Source organism: Lynx rufus, unplaced genomic scaffold, assembly GCF_022079265.1.
Source record: "Lynx rufus isolate CCGP_SWC_20201006 ecotype Redwood Valley unplaced genomic scaffold, mLynRuf1.p SCAF_1, whole genome shotgun sequence".
NCBI classification, from domain to species: domain Eukaryota; kingdom Metazoa; phylum Chordata; class Mammalia; order Carnivora; family Felidae; genus Lynx; species Lynx rufus.
The window spans coordinates 22,078,031-22,101,902 of record NW_025814823.1 but is presented as its reverse complement, the minus strand read 5'-3'; the positions used below and the strand labels follow the sequence as shown (position 1 = coordinate 22,101,902).

Sequence of the window (23,872 nt, the reverse complement as noted above, 5' to 3'; positions counted from 1 at the left end):
CCAAAAATGAATTACTTACTAGTCTTCAAAGCTTTATTATTTGCATATTAACACAGATATTTTTAATGTAATGTCATCTTTGGGAGATCTTGTAATTCCTTAGCCACATAATTTTGAACATTAGTTATTGCTATACAGTATTATCTTTAAATATTAGCTATGTTATTTGTTTGGATTCTAGGTAAATGGAAGTTAATTATAATAAGTAAAATTTTTTTGATAATAACAATGATTTGATTACCCTGAAAACTTAGGAAATATAAAGGTCTTTGTGAAAAGAATTCCTATTCTATAATTTCCATGCAAATATCTTGATTTTCTGTGTTGTGAATTAACTTTACTTATTCAAGTAGTGTATTTTTTTATTTGTAATCTGGAAAAAAAATACCTACCCACTCCATCTTTTAAAAAAATTAACCAGGAAAAAAAGAGAAAAAAATGCAAAGAAAAATACATGTGGATCTGATTAAAGAATGTGTATTCAATAACAGTGTTTGAGGGGGTCAATTAATAATTCCCTGTTGTTAGGGAAAGGACACAATTGGCACTAACCATAAAAAAGATGAATTAATTTATCTATGTTAAAATTAAGAACATCTGTTCATCAAAAGATGTCATTGAAAGAGTACAAAGGCAAGCCATAGAATAGGAGATATTTGCCACTTAATCATCAATAAAGGGCTTGTATCTAGGATTTATTATTCCTAGATCACCAAGGAAAGGAAAACATGCTGCGGTTAGCACTCCTGAGATTGAAAGGCGAGGTTGCGATAGGGAGGGCCAAGAGCAAGGCTTCTGCTTTGTTGGCAATGTTTTATTTATTGACCTGGGTTAGGGTCACATGTTGGTTTACTTTGTGACTGTTCACTGAACTGCAAGTTCATGTTTTATATATATTTTGGAACAAGTGCTTGATAGCAACAAATAATATTCCTGTCTCTTTTTAAATTTTGTAACAGCATTATTGAGGTAGAATTTGTATATCATATGTTTGCCCTTTTAAAGTACAGATTTCAGAGTTGAGTGAACCCGCTCGTCAGTAGGGCAGATACTGTACTACCAGAGTGAGTTTTCTGGAGTCTGTTCTTCAACAGTTGAGAATTTTAAGGTAAAATAAACATGAGTGTTCCTTTTGAATTTAGGCATTATTTTGATCTTATAACCTATATGACTTTAACAAATACCCACGTATTTGAAGTGAAACTTTCCTGACATTGAGTTATTCTTGAACGCCAGACGGTGTGTTGAGACCCATACCTCCCGGTGAAGATCAGCACCAAAGCAAAAAGCTGTGTCTCGGGAACCGCTAAGAAGTCCTGTCTAGACTGGAGTGAAGCCTCAAGAACTTTCATTGCACTTTTAAAACTCTAGCCTTGTTAACTCAGAAAATAAGGATGGATTTTATGAATAACTGGAAAAAAATTTAAGGAAGCTACTTTATTATCACCATATGAATGATGTTAACGACAATATTTTTATTTTAGATTTGTCTGTTTTCCAGAATATAGTGGTGTGGTCTTTTATTACATTAAATGAGGTAGCAATAATTTAATGAGATCAATTTAATCACCTGTTGAGGTTAATTTCTCCTTGTCTTAGCTTTACATTAGCCAATTTTTTTAGAGGGGCTGGTTCACTGGGGTCACATCTCAGCAGAGAATTCTACACCTTTTAAAAAATATTAATTCCTTCAGATTATGAAGGTGATAATTAGTAAACTGCTCCAGGGAAGTATATGATGACCTGGCCATTTTTAAGTCAGTGTATGGCTCACCAAAAGTTCACATTTATTATACCTAAAGCTTTTTAATAATCAGAATTTAATTAGGATTGAATCCTAATTAAATCATAATTAGGATCATAAAAATGAAGTTGATATACGTGATCCCCATTATAAAAGTATATTCCTGACAACATTCTTAATTTTCTTTTAAAACTCTTCCAATATGTAGAAATCACAATGATTTGTTGGACTAGGGTGTTATATCACTGATTTGGGATAACAGTAGGAAGAAAATACTGTTCTGAGGCAGCACTGATTCTTGAAGTCATTCACACTGCCAACTTTGGTTATGATGTTAACAGTGAAGAAATAGTCTGGAATATTGAAACTAGCCTTTTTTGAATTCCATTCACCAATGCTGCCCATTTTTCGCTCCATACAATTAATAGAGTGTCTCATGGCTTTCAATGGAAGGTTTTAAAAAATTATTTGCAAACCTTAAGAATCCTGGGAATCTTGAAAGTAAAATTATGGCCAGTCAGGTCAGTTGCATTCCAAATTGCTCTTTGTGAAGCCTCTCAACTTTTATTTGCTGAGAAACTTTCAGGAAATTAGTCCAAAGATGAAGGTACATGTCTTGCACTTTCCTAGAGTTAGGGAGGGAGTGCATAGCCCATGGCCCACGGGCCTGGATGTGACATCATGAGGCGCACCTGCCTTGGCTGTGCAGAGATAATCAGGTTTGCCCCTGCGATCATCCCCTTCCCTTCCACGACACCACTTGGCCTCATGAGGCCTCCTAACGGAGTCTCTCAGAACTCTACACAGGAGAATCCAAATGTTGACCGATGCCCCTATTTGTACAGCAGCCCGCTTAGGTGCACTGGGAGTTCAAAGTCATCATACCAGCCAGTTGAGAAATGCCTTAAATATTGAGAGAGGGGAGGAGAGATATCCTTAGAGATAACTAAGGCGAATTTGAAAACCAGTAGTGAAGCTATTTTAAAATATTTATCAATATGAAAATACTGAGATTTGCTTACATCCTCCCAGTTGCTTCAATATATTAATTATACATGTTTAAATTCATGTTAGAATTGTTTTTTTACTAATATGTCATCCACATTTAATATTTTATAAATTAATCAGCAAAATTTTTGTAAGATGCCAAAGCCTGGTGTACTGCCAGGTTTATGGATGCATGTGTTGGATGTTGAGGGGGATATCAGAAGGGAGAAACATAAAATGGGAAAAACTAGGCTTAGGAAGTAGAAAATGGATATTTACAAGCACTATTAAAATATTCATGATAATGCCATATTTCCTTCTTTACAACCTTATAAACTTTACAACTCAGTTTTCAACATTTATTGAGAATTTACTATGTAGTACCAGAAGGAAGGCTCTATGAGGGCAGGGATATATATATATATAGACATATATATATAGACATATATATATATATGTTTATATATATATGTTTATATATGTATATGAATTTATATGTGTGTGTACATATATATATGAATTTATATATTTATGTATATAAATATATAAATGTTTTAAATGATGAATCCAGTGCCTACAATAGTGCCTGGCACATAATAGGCATTCAGTAAGTATTTGTTGATTGATTGAATGAGTACAGGACACTGACTAGATCCTGGAAATAAGATGTGTAAGAAATGCTCCCTCATCTCAAGAAGCTCACAGTCTATGGGGCGCCTGGGTGGCGCAGTCGGTTAAACGTCCGACTTCAGCCAGGTCACGATCTCGCGGTCCGTGAGTTCGAGCCCCGCGTCAGGCTCTGGGCTGATGGCTCGGAGCCTGGAGCCTGTTTCCGATTCTGTGTCTCCCTCTCTCTCTGCCCCTCCCCCGTTCATGCTCTGTCTCTCTCTGTCCCAAAAATAAAAAATAAAAAACGTTGAAAAAAAAAATTAAAAAAAAAAAAGAAGCTCACAGTCTAGTGGAAGACAGAAGCATGAGAGAATGATTCTCAGAGGGGGTTCCCTGGACAAGCTGCTTTAGCATCACCTGGGGACTTGTTAGAATTCTAATGCAAATTATTGGGGTCCGCTGAGACCTATTGAATCAGATACTGTGCGTGGGACCTAGCAATCTCTGTTTTCATAGCTCTCCTAATGACCTTGGAGTTTGAGAACCACCCTATGAATGTAACTATAGAAACCTTATAATATATATAATTAAAACTACTAGAAATAATAAAAAACAACTCTGTATTGCAAGGAAACTAGGATGTGTTTTTAGCTAAGAAAAGGTATGAGGTATGGAGATATATTTTTGTTAAGAGAAAAGAAAGTAAATTTTGTCCTAAAGTAAAGCTGGTTATTTCAGAATGAAAAGAGAAAAATAAAGGACAAACTAAGGACATAGACATTTAGGAAAAGAAAAAGAGAAAGGAAGGAAAAGAAGGAAGGGAGGGAGGGAGGGAAGGAGGGAGGATGGAAGGAAGGAAGGGAGGGAGTTAGTTTTGTAGTCACATTGGCTAAAAATTGAATTGTTATAAAGGTTTTTAAAAATGATACACTTGCTTTTTTGTTTTAACAGTTTGAGTATGTAATTTTCTTTCATTTGCAGAAAGGGCAAAATTTTCTTGGACTATTGGTCTGCTCTTAATAAGATATTATGAATGTTTTGTTTTGTTTTGTTTTTACCTTTTGAGTAATCTCCCTGAAAAGCAAAAATGTTGTGTTTTACTAAAATACTTTCCTGTGCTTCATGTTGTCTTTATCAGATCTTTGATTACTTAACTGAGTCTTAACGCTAAGAGCTGAATTTTACTTAAAACAATGTAATCTCCTATATTTGCTTTTAAAATCTTTCGTCACTTTGGTTAAAAATATAATTAAGTATTATCTGTGATCCTATTTAGTCAAGTGTCCAAACCTTTTGATATTTTTTGCAAACTTTCCAAAATCGATTTTTAAACACAATTTTTTGACCTGGAAAGTAAGTTGGAGTTTTCCAGAGGGTCCCTGGAACATCTCAAAAGATTTGTTTTTTCTCTTTATAAAAGGGAGGTGCTAAATGAATTGGTTTATGTGATATTGCTAAATTACATGGGAAGTTTTGTTAAATAAGAAATATCAAGCTTTCTTTACATTGTATCTGTATAGGTATCTGTTTTAAGTGTTGCAGAAATTATATGAAATTCCTAGAAATCAGATGTCCCAGGATAATGTTATCACTGTAATTCCAGTTATTATCTTAAAATGTTGTATTCCCAGATATAATCAGATTTTCTTGCCAATTGCATTGTAATGAACTATATCAGATCTTTAACCATGGCCATTTTTAAGTCCTTTCTCCTTTACAGACAGTTACTGTTTTATTCTGATGTTTTGTAAAAGTTTTCCTGTAAAAGTGCTTCATCTTCAAGGAGGTTCATGAATGGACTCTAACAAGTATTGTGGAATACAAGTTTCTGATAACTTTAAGGTCGTCCAACTGAACTGGGTAAGAATTTCCAGAACTACCGAACAAATGAATTCACACAGAACAAACATTAATTACATGGGGTTGAATGAACATGGGAGTGAGTGAACTGAGGAGGATGATCATAATTTTTTATGACTTTTTGGTTTGAAACATTGCTGTTTTTTTTAAATGTTTGGTTTTTCCAGATTTAAGAAAAACCTTTTTCTCTTTTCTCTTAATTTATCTATGATTTATAGCAGTTTGTTAAATTATTCCTTTATAAGCAGAATTGAAACAATTGCTTTTTCTCCCTACCTCATACCTCCAGAATTTAACAACTGTTAGTGCGTATTCTTATTTTCATGGCAATACAGTTATTTGAGTAAGCTCAATAAGAATCTGTTCTTAAAATGAGCATAAGTGGAAACATTGGTTATGTTACTGAGGCTTTGACTGGAATGTCATATCTGAGAGATCTACATAGACTTAGATATGACCAGACAGCTTTAAGAAACTACGGTTGACTTTAGGGAGCCAATAAACAATAGAGCCCCTTGGAAAAGTTGGCCTGGTACCTTGCTTACAGGGTTCCCAGCAGCCTTACTAGGTGAATGTGGAAGGTCACTTCCTGGCAGGCTCAGGAACCTCAGAATATTTGGGAGACCTTGAGAAGAGAGGAATTAACCCAGATTTGTAGGTATTGCAGGTGAAGTGTGATAGCAAGTCCTTGGCTTGGCTTCCTAGCCTCAAGAGGCTTTTAAGAGTTCAATCTGAGATTCCTTACCAAAAATTGTAGCAAAGCAGAGTTAGAAGAGCCTATATGATCAGTTATTATTCTTGCTACACTTATGTAAATAGGCCAACTTTATTGAAACTAGATTTAATTTGCAAACAAATTAGTCTTTCTGTGATTATTTTTGGTAGGTGGAAAAATTATGTTTCAGTAATACACCTTTATAAATATCAGATTCTAGGGGCGCCTGGGTGGCTCAGTTGGTTAAGTGTCCCACTCTTGATTTCGGCTCAGGTCATGATCTCACAGTTTTGTGAATTCAAGCCCCACATCAGTCTCTGAGCTGGCAGTGCAGAACCTACTTAAGAGTCTCTCTCTCCCTTGCTCTCTGCCCCTCCCTCCCTCACTCTGTCTCTGTCTCTCTCAAAGTAAATAAATAAACTTAAAAAAGAAACTTTATGAATATCAGATTCTAGTGCTGTTAATTAGCTTTGAGGTTTTGTTTTCCACCTGTTAAAGTTACTGGATCCTGAGTTATAGTTTCCTTCAATATTTGGCTATAGCTCTGCAAATAAACCTTTCCAATTTTCTCCCAGTTTTGACTTGGAATCACTAAGAACAAAACTAACCTTTCCCCCAAAGCCTTATAAACTGAATGCGAATGACTTAATATAAACTTTTGGAGAAATGGCCACAATAACTCGTGTTTCAGCAATCATGCCTGCTGCTCTATGTGCCACTCAGAAAGTTTACTTGAACACCTGATGATGTCAGGGACATTCAAACTGCAAAAGATGCTTTGACTCTGACATCTAGAAATTTTCTTGACTGGCTGCCCCTGGGCTTAGAAGCTGGTTTATAATTTGTTGTAATCATTAACCTTTGGGTGACTTTGTTTTTCTTTTGTTTCCATAGAAATGCCTTAATAAATAGTTGATTTCTCACACATTATAGGCCCTATTGTGGGAGCCCAGTTACATCACAACCTCCTAATATTAGATACAACCATTTAACTGAACTGAGCTGTTTTTAAGACTAAGAGATTAATTCCATGAAGCAGTAAAATAATCTACCAACTCAGCTTCTGGATTATGAAGCTTTTTGCAGTTTCAAAGGTGGGACTGAAGGGAAGCAAAATATGCCACTCCAAAAAATAAGCCACTTTGGCATATGGATTATGTTGAATTAAAATTATTTAAGAAATAGCCATTGTAAGAAGGACACTCCTTTGTCCCCCTGGAAGCAGGAAATAAACTCCCGTGTGAAGGGCACCCTCTCGGCACCTGGCGGGTAAAAGCATTCTCATCACTGGAGATGGGATTCAGGACTGAGAAGCCTGTAAAAACAGCTTCGTTACTTCTTCATTAATTTGCCACCCCAAGCCCAAATTCCTTCATCAGTTCTTCACAAATAATTGTTTCTGGGTTTTTTAAAAGGTATAAAGGCTGCCTGCCTGGTCACTTCTTTTGAGTCTCATATTTGTATGGCTTGTGTATATATGGAATTAAATTTGTTTTTTTCTCCTGATAAGTTATCTTATATCAATTTAATTTTTAGGCCAGCCAAAGAATCTAGAAGGGAAGAAGGGAAAATTTTCCTTTCCTTACACATCTTTTTTACATTTGCTTTCAAGGGCACATGTTGGTTTTTTTTTTTTTTTTTCTTTTTTTTTTTAATGTTTATTTATTTTTGAGAGACAGAGAGAAACAGAGCACAAGCAGGGGAGGGACAGAGAGAGAGGGAGACACAGAATCTGAAGCAGGCTCCAGGCTCTGAGCTGTCAGCACAGAGCCTGACACGGGGCTCAAACCCACAAACTGTGAGATCATGACCTGAGCAAAGCCGGCTGCTTAACCAGCTGAGCCACCCATGCGCCCCACATACTGGGTTCCTGGAAGAACATTCATGCTTACTGCCAGACCAGCACTGTTTCAGAGGCCAACCAGGGAGCCTCTCAGGACCATTACCAAGTCAGCTCTGATTATGCCCACTTCTAAGAGAGACTTACAGCCAATCCATTTAATTTACTCTGTTACCCTTTGTCAAATTTCTTCATTCTCCTTAGCCTGTGATACCTTTCCTATTGGGAAAAGATAACTAGCTGCTCTAACCTGGGTGACTCTGTTCTGGTTAGTAGAGGAGGCTCTTTGGGCCAGAACCTTTGTGGGTTTTCTAACTTCTCTGTAGTTGAGCAGATTGGTCTTCCAGTTATGCTGTGGCTCATTGTGCTGACACAGTGAAGGAAGTGTGCTAACGGGTTATGGATGGCTACCTCAGTCACCCCAAGAAGGGACTGAATTACAGCTCAGGCCACGTTTATAACCTACTGAGTGTGGAACTAGGGATCTGTTATTTCAGGCCAACATGTAGATGTATTGCTACCATTTACTCAACTCCTGAGCACCTACATGCTAAACGCTCTCCATCCCAAATGGAGACAGTGTAATTTGCTTTGGACACTTTTTTAAAATAGAAGAAATTAAATTTTAGCTGTCAAAAATAATAAAATTATATTTTGAGAAGTTAAGAAATTTGTCCAGTAGCAGACTGAATGCATAATGTTTATTTTCCAGAGTTGACCGTATATCTTTACCTCCAAGCACAAGTTTAAAGCTGTGAGTTTTTCAGAATCCTAACTAAATGATGTACCAAAAAACCTTTTATTGAGATTTTAGAGCAGTTTACTAGCTTTGCCAGATTTTTGTCTTTAATTTTTATCACACCAGAAAATCAGGTTCCCTAAACCTTGGCACGATTGGTATTTTGAGCCAGATGACTCTGCTGTGAGGGTTGTCCTCTGCATTGTGGAACATTTAGCTGCATCCTTGTCTCCACCCACTAGATGTCAGTAGCAACTCCTCATCCAGAAGACAGCCAAAAATGTTCCTTAGGGGGCAAAGTCACCCCCAGCTGAAAGCCACTGACATAAACCATCAAGTGAGTGTAAGTGTGTATTTTATAATACATGCCTTACTGTATTGGATGTAAGGCCATTTCATGTAGTATAATGATACCTAAGGCCTTTTCTATGGCTAGATCCCCAGATTTGAAGATGACAAATCGAACTGATTCATGTTCACATCTTTTAAAGCCCTTAGGTTTAGGGTGGGTAAGTCAAAAGCAGTTTGAAATCTCACATCTCTAATTTTAATTTAGGGGGGGGAAGGTTATAACCTGTAGCTTTGCTTGGTTCTGTTTGTTCGTTTTTCAGATTACTGATACATGTGAATCAGCCAGACCATTTTGTAAATACCCTCAACCTGCAATAATTTTTTCCGCCTGTTTCCAAAAGGTAATGGAAAATCTAGAGTTAACACCTAGCTGGGCTATACATCAATCAATCAAAAGTTAACTTGGGTGAGGTTTGGTCATAGCTGGATGTCATACAGAGACAGCCTGATTTCCTTCTCTTAAGAGCATAGAATTGAGTCTATTATATTTGCCTCCCAGCACAGAAAAGTGACATACCTGTTCCATGGCCTGAGTCATCATACATACTATGATTCATTTTGCAAGGATAGAGCAAACTGTTGGGTCTGATCAAATTTTCTCTTATCTGTTGACCAGGTAGGCCTATCTTTTCTTGTATCAGCATTTGTCATGTATCTTAAAGTTATTGATTTTTTTATTCCTTTTTTTTTTTTTTTTAAGTAGGCTCCACACTCCATGTGGGGCTTGAACTCGTGACCCTGGGATCAAGAGTCACATGCTTTACCGACTGAGCCAGGTGCCCCTAGACTCATTGATATTTTTAATACAATTACTGTTGACCATTAAAAATCCAATGGACCTACTTAATACAAAAAGTACAGAACTTTTCTATCATTTAGGCTGAGTTTTGAAGATCCTGTCTCCAAGTAAAACAAACCCCACTAGTAAGTACCAGTTGAAAATGAGGCCCATTTAAAATGGAATATCCTACATTAAAGTATGTGGAAGTTGGTCTATAAATATATTTACCGTGTACATTGAACTGCATTTAAATAGACAGATTTCAAAGGAACTCAGATTTCATCCACTGTAGCACACTTTCTATAAATCTGGAAACAGGAGAGTCTGGGAGATGAAATGATTTCTTAAATACTAGTTCACAATGTTGCAAGGGCCTAATCAAGAAGTGTCAGGATTGTGCCTCCCTTCCCCCCATTTTCAGTTTTGTTTCTAGTGTAAGCTCACATTTGACATGTTGGCTGATTTTAACATGTATGTTACAGTAATAAATTCAAGGACTTCCATTATTGTCAATTTAGTCATTTTTTAGTAAAATTATACCTATATATTTTAAATGATAAATAGCTCTATAAACCTTACTTTGAATTGATAGATAGCTCTATAAACCTTACTTCGAATTAAGATGTTTATTTTTAGAGAGAGAAAGCAGGGGAGGGGCAGAGAGAGGGAGACAGAGGATTCGAAGGCAAATTTGCACTGACAGCAGAGAGCCAGATGTGGGGCTCAAACTCATGAACTCGTGAGATCATGAGCTGAGCCAAAGTCTGATGCTTAACCAACTGAGCCACCCGTACTCCCTGAGCCATTGTCTTTTGAATTTCCATAATGGAAGAGCTTTCTTTCACCTCACTCCCCTCTCTCCATGCTCCACACTGTTACACTTTTGTTTTGGTTGCATCAATATTCACTGTTTGTCATTATGACTCTGTAAATGCTAATCACAGTTTGTCATGTGTACTAGGATTCCTTTTCCTTTCTTTATTGAATTTATTTTCCTGAATTCAAAAATTGCCTTTTTTTTTTTGGCTTGGTTTTCTATTTTAGTACTAATCTATAGCCAAACTTGTCTCCCAGTTATATAACTTTCTCTCAATACAGTCAGGCATATTGGGTATCCTAAAAAAATTCTTTTTGAAGAAATCCCTCCTAGAGCCTTCTGTCCACCTCCAGTCTGGACTGATTGCTCACTAGACATGCTGCACAGGTATCTTTTGGGGCCCACCCTTCACAACTGTCCTGGGAATCCCCTGTTTCCAGGGACCCATGTCTTTCTCTATTTGGTGGGGCATGTTTTTCAGAAGATTCCTGAGAAAGGATACAGAGAATGGGTACATGGTAGCAGGATGACTGTCAGATAAGACTTTAGGTATGGAGCAGTTTTGATACTCTGAGTACCTGCCAATATCTTTATTCCTCACATTTAATTGATAGTTTGGTTAGGTATAGAATCGTAGATTGGGAATCATTGTCCCTTAGAAATTGGAAGGCATTGTTTCATGATCCTTGTTACACTACTAGAGAAAGTTTTGAGGTTTGGGTTGAAACCCTAATAAACAGATATTCTGGAACAGTGTAGAACAGAGCACATGGCATCATGCAGAGCAGCAGCCTTTAGAGCCTCGCTTTCGTAGGCACACCTCCCAAAATGTTGCTGTTGATTTCCCCATTCTCTTTGTCCTGTAAGTTTATATTCAAAATAAAACAAAAATCCTTTACTTTCATTTTAATGATTTTGAGGACGAAAAATAGAGGTAAATTAATATATTCACATCTCCATTTTTGTATTTTCTGTAATGTTTTGGCTTTAAGCATCAAATTCCCACAGTCATTTTAAACATTTTCACTAATATATTTGATACAAATAGCCACCCCATAATACCATTATCCATCTTTTCCTTGGGGATAAGCCCCTAAGGTATTGTGCTAGAGCAGTGCATGTTCTTCCACCAAGGACTTTTTTAAAGACTTGATGGAGATGAGGAGTAGCTGAGAAAGATCCTCTCAAAGCAACCTTTGGGGATAGAGTCAAATCTTGTTCACCATCACTGTAGCATCTGGATGTGTTTGCATTTGTTATTTCTGATTTCTTTTTTGGTTCTGGTGTTCAACTCTGACCTGTGCTAGAATTGGTCCACTAGGTGGCTTCAGGCTCCGGTTCAGTTCAGACCCTGGCTCCCACCCTGTACCTCCGAAACATCCATCCCGGGTACTGCCTGATGAGCTTCCCCTGAAGCCTGAGCATTTACTTTATGATCATTTTTTATAATAACTCACTCTACAAAATTAAAAAAAAATTATGAGGGGCACCTGGGTGGCTCAGTCAGTTAAGCTGACTTAGGCTCAGGTCATGATCTCACAGTTTGAGTTCGAGCCCCACATTGGGCTCTCTGCTGTCAGCGCAGAACCCACTTCTGATCCTCGTGTCCCTCTCTGTCTGCCCCTCCCCCACTCACTCACTCTCAAAAATATTTTAAAAAAACAATGAAAAAAAATTTTATGATACATTCGAGTGAAGTTTCAGTATGCAACACATTCAAGGAATTTTCATGATTTGTAATGATTATGCACAATGGAAAAGCAGTGAAATATTATCTGTTTTTACCAGAGGGACCATCAAGCTTGTGTTTCCTTTGTGGTGGTAGAAATAACTCAAAAGACTAGCAAGTATGCATGTCTACCCATATGTCATCATTTTTTATTTTAATTTACCACATAGAGTTACAGCTTTCATTTCCATAAGGATGACTGTAACCCAGCAAGTTACTGTTCCTGCAAACCTCGCCTGACTTCCATTGTCTGCCAGATCTTTTCAGTTTGGTCTGCTTTATTTCTGTGCCAACACTTTTCTTTATAAACATGAATTCTATCTTTAGTGACACTAAGGTACATGAGTATTTCTCATTTTCCTGAATGTTAATTCTAAACTCATATAGCTTTTCGGGGAGGAGAAAGATATAAGGGGAATCCATGCAGGCTTTGTTGAGTATAGCACAAAGCAATTTGTTAGGGAAAGCACATGTCTTTCAGAAGGACATGAGCCAGGACTTTTCTGGAATAACTCTTCCCCCAACTCCCTCCCAGCCACTCTAGATACGAAGGCATTTGTGTTTCTGCAAGTTTCAGTTTTCAGAAATTGGAGTCCAGGCCAAGTTGAACCAGGAGAAGCTGTGGTCCATCCCACTGCTGACACCCACACCTAAAGGTGCTCAGCCTGGGATGTATCCCCAGGGCATGAGGTGGAGTAAGGAGGCTGTTTGCCTGTAGAGAACACGGCTCTTCCTAATGAGTGGAGGTGGGGGTGGGGTCTGAGCAGCATGAAGTACCTTGTAGAGTCCAATGTGCCCATTTCCAGAGTTTCAAAAAAAGAAAGCAAGAGTTATGCTAGAAGATGCAAAGGTACTATGGGTGCCTGATGTCATTAAATCTCAAGAATGTTAAGCCCATGAGCAGTGAGGCTCCTGTGTAGCATACCACAACCTCTGGCCAACTTGGTTTCATCCGTGATGATAACCAGTGGTAGTTCTCCTGGCTCTTTATCTGAACACTCCATGACTCCTCATCCCACTGACCAATATTTCTGAGAGCTTACTGTGTGCCTGGCACTCTATTGAGCAAACCCAGAAACACACCCTGCCCTCATGGAGCTTATAGTCCAGCCGGGAGTCAGACGTAAATATCCATGAGGATAAATGAAAGAGAGGTACGTCGAGAAGAACTAGTGGTCTGACAAAAATAAGCACACGTGACTCCAGTTCTCTACCCAGATGTCTGGTATTACGCTTCTCAGGGAACTATCAGCTGACCTCAGTGGATCCAGAAGGTTGTATTGGTTTAGGTTCTTGAAAAATACTCCATGCTTAACAAGGAAATATTTTGGAAAGCATCCAGAAGAACAGAAGAAAAGTAATGTTAAAAATGCAAATAACTATACTTTCAGATACAAGTGTTTCTGTTGACAAATTTTGCCATACCTGGTTCATTCTGACACTGAAGTAGCCTTATTAAAGGACACTGTTTCGGCTGAAATTATACACTTTAGTGTCATCTAATGGAGAACCCATATGCTTGTTGGGGTGTTAGGTGGAAAGAAGTGTTTTCTTTTATAAAAAAAGCCAAAGTTGGGGTCCCTGGGTGGCTCAGTTGGTTAAGGTCCCACTCTTGATTTTGGCTCAGGTCAAGATCTCCCAGTTCATCAGATCAAGCACCACATCGGGCCTGGAGTCTGCTTAAGATTCTCTCTTCCTCCTCCTCTGCCCCTCCCCTGCTCACTTGCTTTCTTTCTAAAGAAAAAATAATAATAATTAAACATGCTGAGGAAAGACACCATTCAAACTACTATAATCATGCCCAAACAATTCCCTAATTAATGGATATATATTATAGGATGAATACAGTGTAGGGAGGCTCCACCTTTCTTGGCTAAGGTTGCTACCAACGTGACAGACAAACTTCAGTTCTTCCTGCCTATTTGATCTGTGGGAATTGTTCAGAATCAGATGCCATCATGGGCCTCTGCCCAGACTATTCGTTCTGGGAACGTCTCCAACAAAGTCGTTGTAAATGGCCCAGTAGTGGTTTGGGTGGACCAGGAGGGTGACACAGAATGCACGGTCAGACCATTCTCTAAAAATGCCTCAATGGGGCTCCTGGGTGGCTCAGTCGGTTAAGCATCTGACTCTTGGTTTCTGCTCAGGTCATGATCTCGAGGTTTGTGAGTCGAGTCCTGCATCAAGCTCTGTGCTGACAGTGCAGAGCCTGCTTGGGATTCTCTCTCTCTCTTTCTGTCTCTCTCCCTCCCTCTCCCTGCTCCTCCCCTGCTCATGCTGTCTCTCTCTGTCTCTGTCTCTCAAAAATAAACTAAAAAAATTTTTTTAAAGATAAAATTAAAATGCCTCAGTGACAGAAGCACCATCAACAGCAGAAGCAAATATTTACTGAATTTGATCCAAGCGCCCAAACTGAGGAAATGTGAACACTGGGAAAGAAGGTTCTAGTTCAAACTTCCTAGACTTTTATTTTATTTTTTTTAAGAAAACAGACATCTCCAAAGAGACTTTTATGTTCTAAGGGACAAACAAAATCGTAGTAAATTAAATGTGTACTGTTTATTTCAGCTGGCACATTAACTATATAGTTAATGTGATGTCTCCAAGCAAGGTGGTTGGCTCTCTTTATATGCTAGAATAATCAATGATTTATGTACCTGACCATCTTTTCATAATCCTTTACACAAGCATGTGTATTTATGACTGTTTTAGAAAACTTTGAGGATAATTTTACTATTGAAAGGGATTATAAATTTTTTGCCATTGTGACTGTGCTTGTTTAAGCATATCTAAAATTCTTCTGAAGTCAAATACTTTTTCAGCTAGAACAGTGAGGCATTGTGGCAAAATAGGCTGGGGGGCTTGCCAGGTTACATTTGTTAAAAATGGGACATGTGTTTATTTGGTCCCTCAAGGTTGGAACTCAGAAATCACCTTATCCAGTGATTATCAACAGGGGCACTGATGCCATATTGAGTGTGATCATTTTCCATTGTTTAGGACTATCTTGAGCATTGTCAGGGGATTTAGTACCCCTGGCCCACCTGCACCAAATGCCACTTGAATCATCTAGAAATTTGGACAACAAACGCCCACAATGGGGTGTGCCATGGGGGACTGCCCTTGGGTGAGAAACACTGATCAATCCAATGACCCATGAATGGGCTGCACAGGTCCCCTTCCACCATCCTCTAAAGATAACAGGTCAGCCCGGCTCTTCTGCCATGCACCCACACCTCCAGTGATGAAGAAATCACCACCTCCTAAAGCCACATTTGAACTCTACTCATTATTAAAATGTTATTTTTTGTGACATAACTCCCCCCCCCCCATTTCCATCATTAGCCTTTGGTCTGTAACACAGACCTCTTTGTTTCTCATCCTCTTCCACATGAATGCCCTTCAGTCTTTGAGAGTAGCCATTGTGTTCCTGCTGTCCCATGACAACCTCCCACCCCTCCTGGAAACTTACTGTGTCATTGTACATGGTTTTGCACTTCATGGCAAAGCACTTTTTGTATTACCTCATTTAATTTTCACACCATGATGTAAGGGTGATCATTTCCTCTTCACAGGGAATGAAATGGAGTTCCAGACCCAATGACTGACCCAAGGCTGCACTGTTGGTCATTGGTCAAGCAGGAACATGAATCTAGTTCTTATGCAAATTCAGTACCTGTCACACTTCTCCTAGTGTTCCCTAAATTTTGTCCAGTCTCTCCCTTTCCAATGCCTTCTTTCTTTCCATCTCCACCTCTGCTTGTCTCCCATCATAGAAGGCATGATGGCCCCAATTTTTTACCCTTTTTGTATTTGCATCCTTTACCATATTGCTTTGCATTTCTTCCTAGCAACAGGTGGAATATATTTCTCAGCTCTTGATTTTGGGTTCAACAGAATGAAGTGAAAATGTCATTATACCAGTTCTGATATTAGGCCTCAAGAAGCCTTGTATGTTCCCACTTGTTCTTTTGCATTTCTGCCCTCATTAGACACAAGGAGCAGAGCCGCCTCAGCTGTCCTATTTAGATTAGGTGACCCCCAGCCAACCCAGAGGCTTGCAAGAAAAAAACAATTGGTTTTATTTAACTTATTGAGTTTGGAATTATTTGTTATGCAGCGGTTGCTAACTGATACATTTCTTCAACCTTCAGAAAACAAAGACTTCCCTTTACCCACTGTTTTTCTTTCCCTCTTTACTTGAAAGCCTGTACTAGCTTTCTTAACATCTTCATCTTTTGTTTCACAAACCACTGCTACCTTCTGCTCCACTCTCCCTGTGAGAAGGGGCCCCCAACTTCTAATGGCCAAACACTACGTGGTCCTGACAGCCTTTAGCACCTTGAATCATCCTGCCCTTCTGTAACTCCTTCTTTGGTTTTCATGACACTTCCTGTGTTTCTCATCTCTCTTTTCTCCTGTCAGGAGTCTCCTCTCTGCCCTTGTTGCCTCTTGCTTTCCTTCTCTCTCCCCAGGGACCCTAGCCTCTCTCATGACTTCAAGGACCACAAAAGTATCGACAGCTGTTTGTAACCCATGTCTCTTCAACATTCCAGCTGTGTGTGCATGTCTGTTTCACAGCTCGTGCAGGGGGTACTGATGGTTTCACACAGGAAATGATTGCAGGTGGAGTGGAGGAGGAGTGGCATAGGAAGAGATCAGTGGTCAGGACTCCAGACCAGAAGGTACTGCAAGAATCCAGGCAAGAGGTGATGTGGCCAGGCTCAGATGTCAGAGTCACCAGAAACCCTTGATTGAGCACCTGTGCTTCCTCCTGCAAAGCTGCAGTTTTGTTTTTGGACTCAGGTACAGGACTTCACATTTATCCTTCTTAAATCTATTCATGGTTAGCTTTGGCCCAGTACTGCAACCTGTCACACTCCTTGTTAATTCTATTATACCCACTTAATTAGGCATCCCTCCTGGACCGATGTCAATCAGTCATTTGGTCAATGTGTTACTTGTATCCTACTCAAGGCACAGATAACACTAAAAAGAAAGGTTCTGGCAGGAAGAATACAGCAATACCTGTTATTTGTTTTAGCTACCAAATGGCTGCATGACCCAGAAATTGATGCAGGTGTGGCTGGTAAGTGAAACTAGAATTTGAGTATTATTGGATGCTTGGGGATTTGGAATTGGGGGGTGGGGCAGAGGAGCATGCAGGGGACATGGAAGGACAGTATGACTCACTGGAACTGTATATGGTTGTAGCATCAGCCAGCAAGGAGTAGGAGGTTGGCAGGGGAGAATGACACCAAGAAGGGCTTTTGGAACACTTCTGTGGTGCAATAGGGAGCCATAGAAGGTTGTAACAGGACAGAATCATATTTGTACCCTTAAACAATCACTCCAGCATTAGTGTGGAGAATTCATCCGTGTGGAGTGATGGCTGGTGGTTGGATCAAAATGAGAAACGATGAGGATATGAGCAAAGGTGACATTTGTAGGGAATGAGAAGAGGGGAGAGAGAATGTGACTGAATTGAGCAGAAAGAGGGCAGAGTTGCAGGGAGTTAGCAGGATCAGCCTAGAGGTGGTGCCACAGGAAGTAATAGGGGAAAGACACAAGTGAAATTATGATTCATAAAGAATGAATCGGTCTTTCATTCAAAAATACTGATTGAAAAAATGTACATATCAAGTCAGCACTTTCTACGTTCCAGTCACTGAGCTAGACTCCAAGGATGTGTCTGTGAAGAAGACAGACATTGCCTGGCTCCAGGAGGTCTGCGACCTGGTGTGGGAGGCTCCTGGTGTGCTTGGGGAAGACCCAGGCAGATATTTAAGCTGGGGGTTTGAAGGATGGGGTCAAGAGGCAGCCAGACAGAGTATATGCTGGAGAATAGCTCCAGGCGAAAGTGACAGCCTAGAAGGGGAAAGCCCAGGGCAGGAACTGACAAGAAGCGGGGTTTGCTGGGACCTCCTGGGAGCCAGACCAGGCACCCGGTGCTTGGAGGACAGTGGCAAGGGCTTGGGTGTGCTTCTGAGTGTCCAAGGAAGCCATCGGAGGTTATGGGGCAGGGGAGGGCCGGGGCCAGTCTGAACTATGAGAAGTTCCCCTGGGAAGTGCGCGGAGAGCTGGGGCCCCCCCGCAGGAAAGTCCCCCCCCCCCCACACACACACCGCAGCAGCAGCAGCAGCAGCAGCTGCGGTCAGGGGCAGGGCCATGGCGTGGCCGCAGAGAAGCGCTCAGGCCGGGCAAGTGATTGGGGAGTAGAAATATGGAGGGATGGACTGGGGGTGAGAGGACGGAGAGGAGTCACTCAGGACCTGGTAGGCTGCTGGTGTGAGCAAGTGGGGCGTCGAGGGGGGCGCTCGGGAAGTCACCGGCTCTGCCTCGGGGTCCTAGTGCCCATCCAGAAGAAGGAAAGCTTAGCCCCTTGGAGATCAGACAAGGGGTCTGGGTCCGCAGTGATGGGGGTCACGGGCATGCACATGGGGGTGTAGAGGTAGAGGAGGGTATATGGGGCCATTCAGGAGAGGAGTGGTCAGAGAGGAGGGGTGGAGGGACAGTGGTCACAGTCTCCCCTGTCCTGGAGCGTGGAGGGAGAGAAGGGCTGACAGTGGAGAGGGTTCTGGCCGCCGGTCAGGCACTGTGCCTGACCGTGAATGAATTCCACCGCCAGCAGCCTCGGCGCATCCTGGATGGCCCTTCTGTGGTGAATTGACTCTCACAGACTCCTCTCCTTGGCACTGTTGGGGGCTGCAGAGAGGAGCTCTGAGGAGAGGGCAGCATCCAGCCTGGGGAGGAGCCGCAGGGACACTGGGGCGTCGTCTCCAGCGAGGTGGCCCATCAGCTCCTCACTGGCTTCCCGCAGGCAGCTCACACCAGATCCCAGCTCCTCTCCATGAGGCCAGGGCCAGATCCTGAGCCTTTCCCGACAGCGACGTTGGGTGAAGTCCTGCATGCCCTCCTTGCCCTGGCCCTCTCCTCCAGGCGCTGGTTTCCTGGTGGCTCAGGCTGTGTGCCACTCGAGGACACAGACGGGCACAGCCGACTGCCAACTGAAAACCGCCAGTCTGCTTGGAAATGTCCCCTATCAAGGTGAAGGGCAGCCTGGTGCTGCCAGAGGCCACCAGGTGGCTGCGGGCATGCCCTCCTCCTTCCTCCCACACCCCAGGCAGCACAGAGTCTCATTCACACAGATGGGCCAGGTCACGGCCCTGTGAATGCCATGCATCGCCCCCAGAAAACGGCAGAGGCTTCTTCCCCCACAGCAGGAACAGCAGTCTGCAGTTAGGGCCTCGCCTCTGTTCCTGAAGCTGGCGTCTGGACCAGGGCCTCTCCAGGATGGGGCTGGGGAAAGAGCCAGGCCTAGCTGGGAGGTCAACCACCTTTTGTCTCGATGGCACTTTTTCAAAGGTATGTCAGCCTGGTCTCTAATGGAAATACCAAGCCTCTTAGTGAGCAGCTCTGGCCCACAGAGCTTACTTACTGCATGAGACACAGACTCGGATCGATGTCGCCATGACTGGGTCTGGTGGACACCTAGAAAGAACTTGGGGCCGTCAGGGAGGAAGGAGTACAGACCCAGCAGCCCTCAACCCTCACTGAACAAACGGAGGAGGCTGAAGGGGAGGAACATGGTGGTTTCCCCCTGAGCCTCCACAGCTACAGGTAACATAAGAATACACCTGAAAATGGGGTGAAGGACTGGGTGTGTTCTGAGGCCCCAACTACAGCAAGGAACGGGTGGCTTCCTCCGCACGTGGACTTCCATAACCCCCCCAAATCAGTGCGATTGGCCCCTACTTTTCTTGAGCTCCAGATTCATTTGTCCACCTGCTGCCCAGAGTCTCCATGTGGAGATACCATACCGAACTATCCAGAGCTGCCCTCACCGTCTCTCTCACATGATTCTGTCCCTCGGGTGGGCACCTGGCCACAGCCACAGGCCTATGAGGTGCCCTCGTCCTCGCCCTTATCTTCCAGAAATGGCACGGAACTAGGTGTGGTCGATGTTAAGTCCTGAATGTCTCACAAGTCCTGTAGCTTCTGCCTCTGGGCTGTGGGTTTGAATCCCGCTCAGCCATGTGCTCCCTGTACCATCTTGGGCAAGTGACCCTCGCTCTGCCTCTGTTTCCGCATCTGTAAAATCAGGGTAATCAGCACACGCCTCCTACGGTGGTTTTGAGGACTGAGTTTTGTACCTCCTGAAGTGTCTAGAGCAGCAGGCACTAAGTCAGCAATAGCTGCCTTGATGATGGTATTAAACCCTTAGGACAGCATTCAAGACTCCCCTCCCGGCCCCCTCCACACATCCACACCTGACACACAGGGCACGCGCTTCGTCATTCTCTGACCGTGCCATGCTCCACGGCCTGTGGCTCCTAGTGCCTGGATTGCACACAGCAAACCTTTTCCCCGGCTGGCAGTGAGCCCCTGAGGGCCACTGAGGGAGAAGACAGGGAAGCACCTCCTGAGCTGGCTCGTGACTCACAGGTCACCCACGTTAGCGCCTTCACTTGCAAAACCTCGCTGTGAGGCAGGTCTTCTTTTTGCCTTGCTTTTTGGGCAGGAAACTGCAGCTCAGTGATTCTTCAGCTCCAAGAGCTGGTCGTGGAGCTGGACTGAAGTCCAGGTGTGTGGCCTTCCGCACCGTCCGTGTGGCCTTTCACTGACTGTGCAAACCTCTCATGTCGTTTAAGGGGAAAAACTAGAGGTCTTTGAGAGAGAGAGAGAGGACACAAAGAGGATGTGGAAACAATTCCCTCAGTGGTGGGTTTGCAATGTGTCCATTTAGCTAAGCCGAAACGCGTTTCCAGGACTAATGAATTTGGGTCTCAAGTTGTCAGAGCTGCGAGGAGAAGCCAAGTGGCAGCCACACGCACCCTGGCAAGGTTTCTCTGAATCTGGGATCAGCCTGGGGAGCTCCCCAGTGAACTGCGCTGTCCCGTGGCCAGCCCCCATTCTGGAAGATGGAGGGCTCGGAGTGGCTCCACGGACTCCAGTGCTTCCTCACGGGTTCCCACTTTCAGTCGGCCTTGACCTGCCCTGCTGACTCAGGGACAGTATACGAGGCCTAACCCCTCTGGCGATCCTGCTGTGTCCCTCTGTGGTTGGTCCAGAATTAGTTCAATGGACATTGGGTTACATGGGTAAACAAGTGGTTGAATAAATCAATGTTTTGGTTGCTTTGCAATTCAAATTGCAGGAGAACTAAAACTAAGGGAAGTCATGTTTTCCAACCTCTCCTAAAGGACAGATTAACTTATTTAACATGTTCTCCCCAAAGTCCCCCGCGGTCACGGCTCTTTAAAGTAACATAGATGGCTCACGGTGTAGTGATTAAATCACAATCTGTATGAGTTGATGGTAAAGGGGTTGTGAATTTTTATGTGGTTTTGTGACTTTATTTTAGGGTGTTGGTCCTCATACACCCTCCTCCACGGGAGGGGCGAGGTGATCCCCACAGGAATCAGATGTGCGTCCATCAGACTTCTGCCTCGTGGCAGCCCTGTGGCTCTGGGCCACAGAGGAATCTGAGATGGAAGAATGGCCGGCTGGGCAGCAACCACTCCTATCAGGAAATCTAAGCCAACGTTACGTCCAACTGAAAAAGCAAGCCAAGAGAACAAAAGCAGGTGCAGAATTACAGTCTGAAATTAATACCTGCATGCAGTCAAGGGTTGTTCAAAATTCTAGATTGAATTCCCTATCCTGTAGGTCTCATTTGACCTTCCAAACATCAGACGACCAAGCGGAACAAATTTGCCCCCCTTGAATGAATCTAGCTTTTGAAGTCTTTCCACTGAGTTATCCTGCAGCTCTGGAATCCAGGATTCCCTCTTTTTCCTTGGGGGCCGTGAAGTGAAGTATCTGTCCCCACCCTGGGAAAGCCAGAGAGCAGGTCTGCCTTGTGATGCATCCTCCTTTCCAAAGAGACGGCCTTTGGGAGCAGACCTAGCCTTAAATCCCGGCTCAGTTGCTGGCTGTTTGACGTGGAGCACGTTCCTTACCCTTTCAGTCACTGCGTTCTCCTCCACGAGGTGACGTATCTGTAGAGGCCTAGTGCAAGCCAGGCTTAGCATGTTGTTTTACTATGCTTTCGTTATGGTAGCGACATAAAAGCACTTTCCAGATTTCAAAAATAAAATGATAGCCTTGTTCACATCCATCTTCAATCTTTTCAGTCTTCTTAGGAAGACCAAATCTAGCTTCATCTGTTTCAGACCTTTGTCCACCAACAGGCCCTGACTACAGCATCCGAAACCTTCCTGGACGAACAAAATGTTGGCGATTTCATGCCAAACGTACAGTAATGTTTTGGATAAAATGGGGAAAAAAAAGATATAAAATCTTAGTTTTGGCTCGTATAAGTAGACTAGAAAGATCTGTAAGTCTATTTGGAAACATCTGTCTTTTCATATTAAAAAAAAGTGTGACTCTCCTATTTCATTTTCTGTTACATTATTATGATCTCTTCCAGGTCTTGCGTAATTTCCAGACTGCACTGTGGCTCCAAGCAGCTTTGTATCACACAGACCAGTTGGCTGGTGACCGAGGCTCTGAGAGGCTCACCTGCTCCTCCCTCTCCCTGGCAGATATGCCCCCCCCAGAGCCGCCAAGGAAGAGAACCCAGGGAGGCCGGCGATTGAGAAAGCTTGCACCAGGGCTGTGTGCACTCGGCCTTTTCTCCAGGGGTAATCCTAACATTTGGGCAGATGCCTGGCTTTAGCCAAGAGCCTCGTCCAAGAACATCATGATCTCAATCCTTGCTGGCTCACTCTGCCTTTGGCCCCCCAGGAGCCTCCCAGGCGGCAGCAGGGAAGGGCACAGAGTATCTCCTGACACCCTGGGCCTCTCCTGGTTCCCAGCTTTGAGGATGAAAGAGGGAGGAGGAACAGAGTTTGGCCTCAGGCCACCAGGGGCTGGTACCCCAGGGCTAGCTCGTGCTGTCTGGGAGAGTTAAACTGCTCAGAGCCTCAGTTTCCTCAAGTATGAAATGGGAGTGGCTCTGGCTGAGATGTGTATTTAGTGCCAGGCAGGCGGTGCTCTGTCAGTGGCAGCCTCACTTGGACAGTGGGACAGCAACAAGGCCGTGCAGTTAGTCAAGTGCAGGGGAAGATGCTGTGGGGCCTCTGGGCAGATTGAGCGCCGCCTAGAGGCCAGCCCGCCCTCCACCTGGGGCTTTCCCTGTTGGGAGTGACAGGAACACAAACCGGGGACATGCAGAGGAAGGAAACTGACCAGAGTGTGTGGCACCTTTTTATTTAATCAGTCTTTATTTAAATGTGTGTTTTGAAATAGCTTATTAAATAGGATCTTCTCCAAGTTCAATTCTCACAATATTTAGAGTGAATTTTGTGCAAACATATTTTGACTGTGAGCTTCTTGCTCCCCCCTTTCACGTTAATAATTTACAAATTTGTCTCACACAAAACCCCATCTACTTCATTCATGGCCTCTTAGGCTCTAGTTTTCTGTTTGACAGGTACTGATCTAGGGTAAGGATTTGTTGGCCAAGAGCTAATTCACGCCCAGAGGAAATAAAACATTTTATTTATCAAAAAAGAATTACAACAAGGCATTGCTTTCCAAATGGAAACATGTGTCCTAAGATGTTGCAGAACAGTATTAGCAGCCAAATAAATTTCCAATGATTATAGGGCTTCTCTCTCTCTTTTTGAATGTTTACAGTCCTCTCTTTGATCAAATAAGCAAAATCAGAAAAGTCAAATTCTAGGAGAGCCTGGA

General features: G+C 42.6%; 1 protein-coding gene and 1 long non-coding RNA gene across 10 annotated transcripts in view; both read left to right on the top strand.

The window, feature by feature from the left end:
* CDADC1 (cytidine and dCMP deaminase domain containing 1) overlaps positions 1-3,077 on the top strand; it is a 48,013-nt gene extending 44,936 nt beyond the window's left edge. The window contains exon 11 of one of the 2 annotated variants that reach the window (XR_006962083.1): positions 1,237-1,256. Coding sequence is in view for 1 of the 2 variants with exons in the window: in XM_047079592.1 (XP_046935548.1) it covers positions 1,237-1,310 (74 nt within the window). In the remaining variant the exon portion in view is untranslated. Of the gene's footprint in view, positions 1-1,236 lie in introns of both variants that reach the window. The other variant, XM_047079592.1, reaches the window with a different exon arrangement.
* A 539-nt stretch (positions 3,078-3,616) lies between these two features.
* On the top strand, positions 3,617-23,786 carry LOC124512141 (uncharacterized). Of its 8 annotated transcripts, none has more exons than XR_006962079.1 (6): positions 3,617-5,200; positions 9,106-9,186; positions 9,345-9,461; positions 16,754-16,978; positions 21,537-21,759; positions 22,605-23,786. It is a non-coding gene; the product is annotated as an uncharacterized LOC124512141 (long non-coding RNA). The 8 variants fall into 8 exon arrangements; XR_006962077.1 differs by adding an exon at positions 17,217-17,261 and having other exon boundaries at positions 9,106-9,461; XR_006962075.1 differs by adding an exon at positions 17,217-17,261 and having other exon boundaries at positions 9,106-9,461; positions 19,393-21,759.
* Positions 23,787-23,872: the final 86 nt, after the last annotated feature.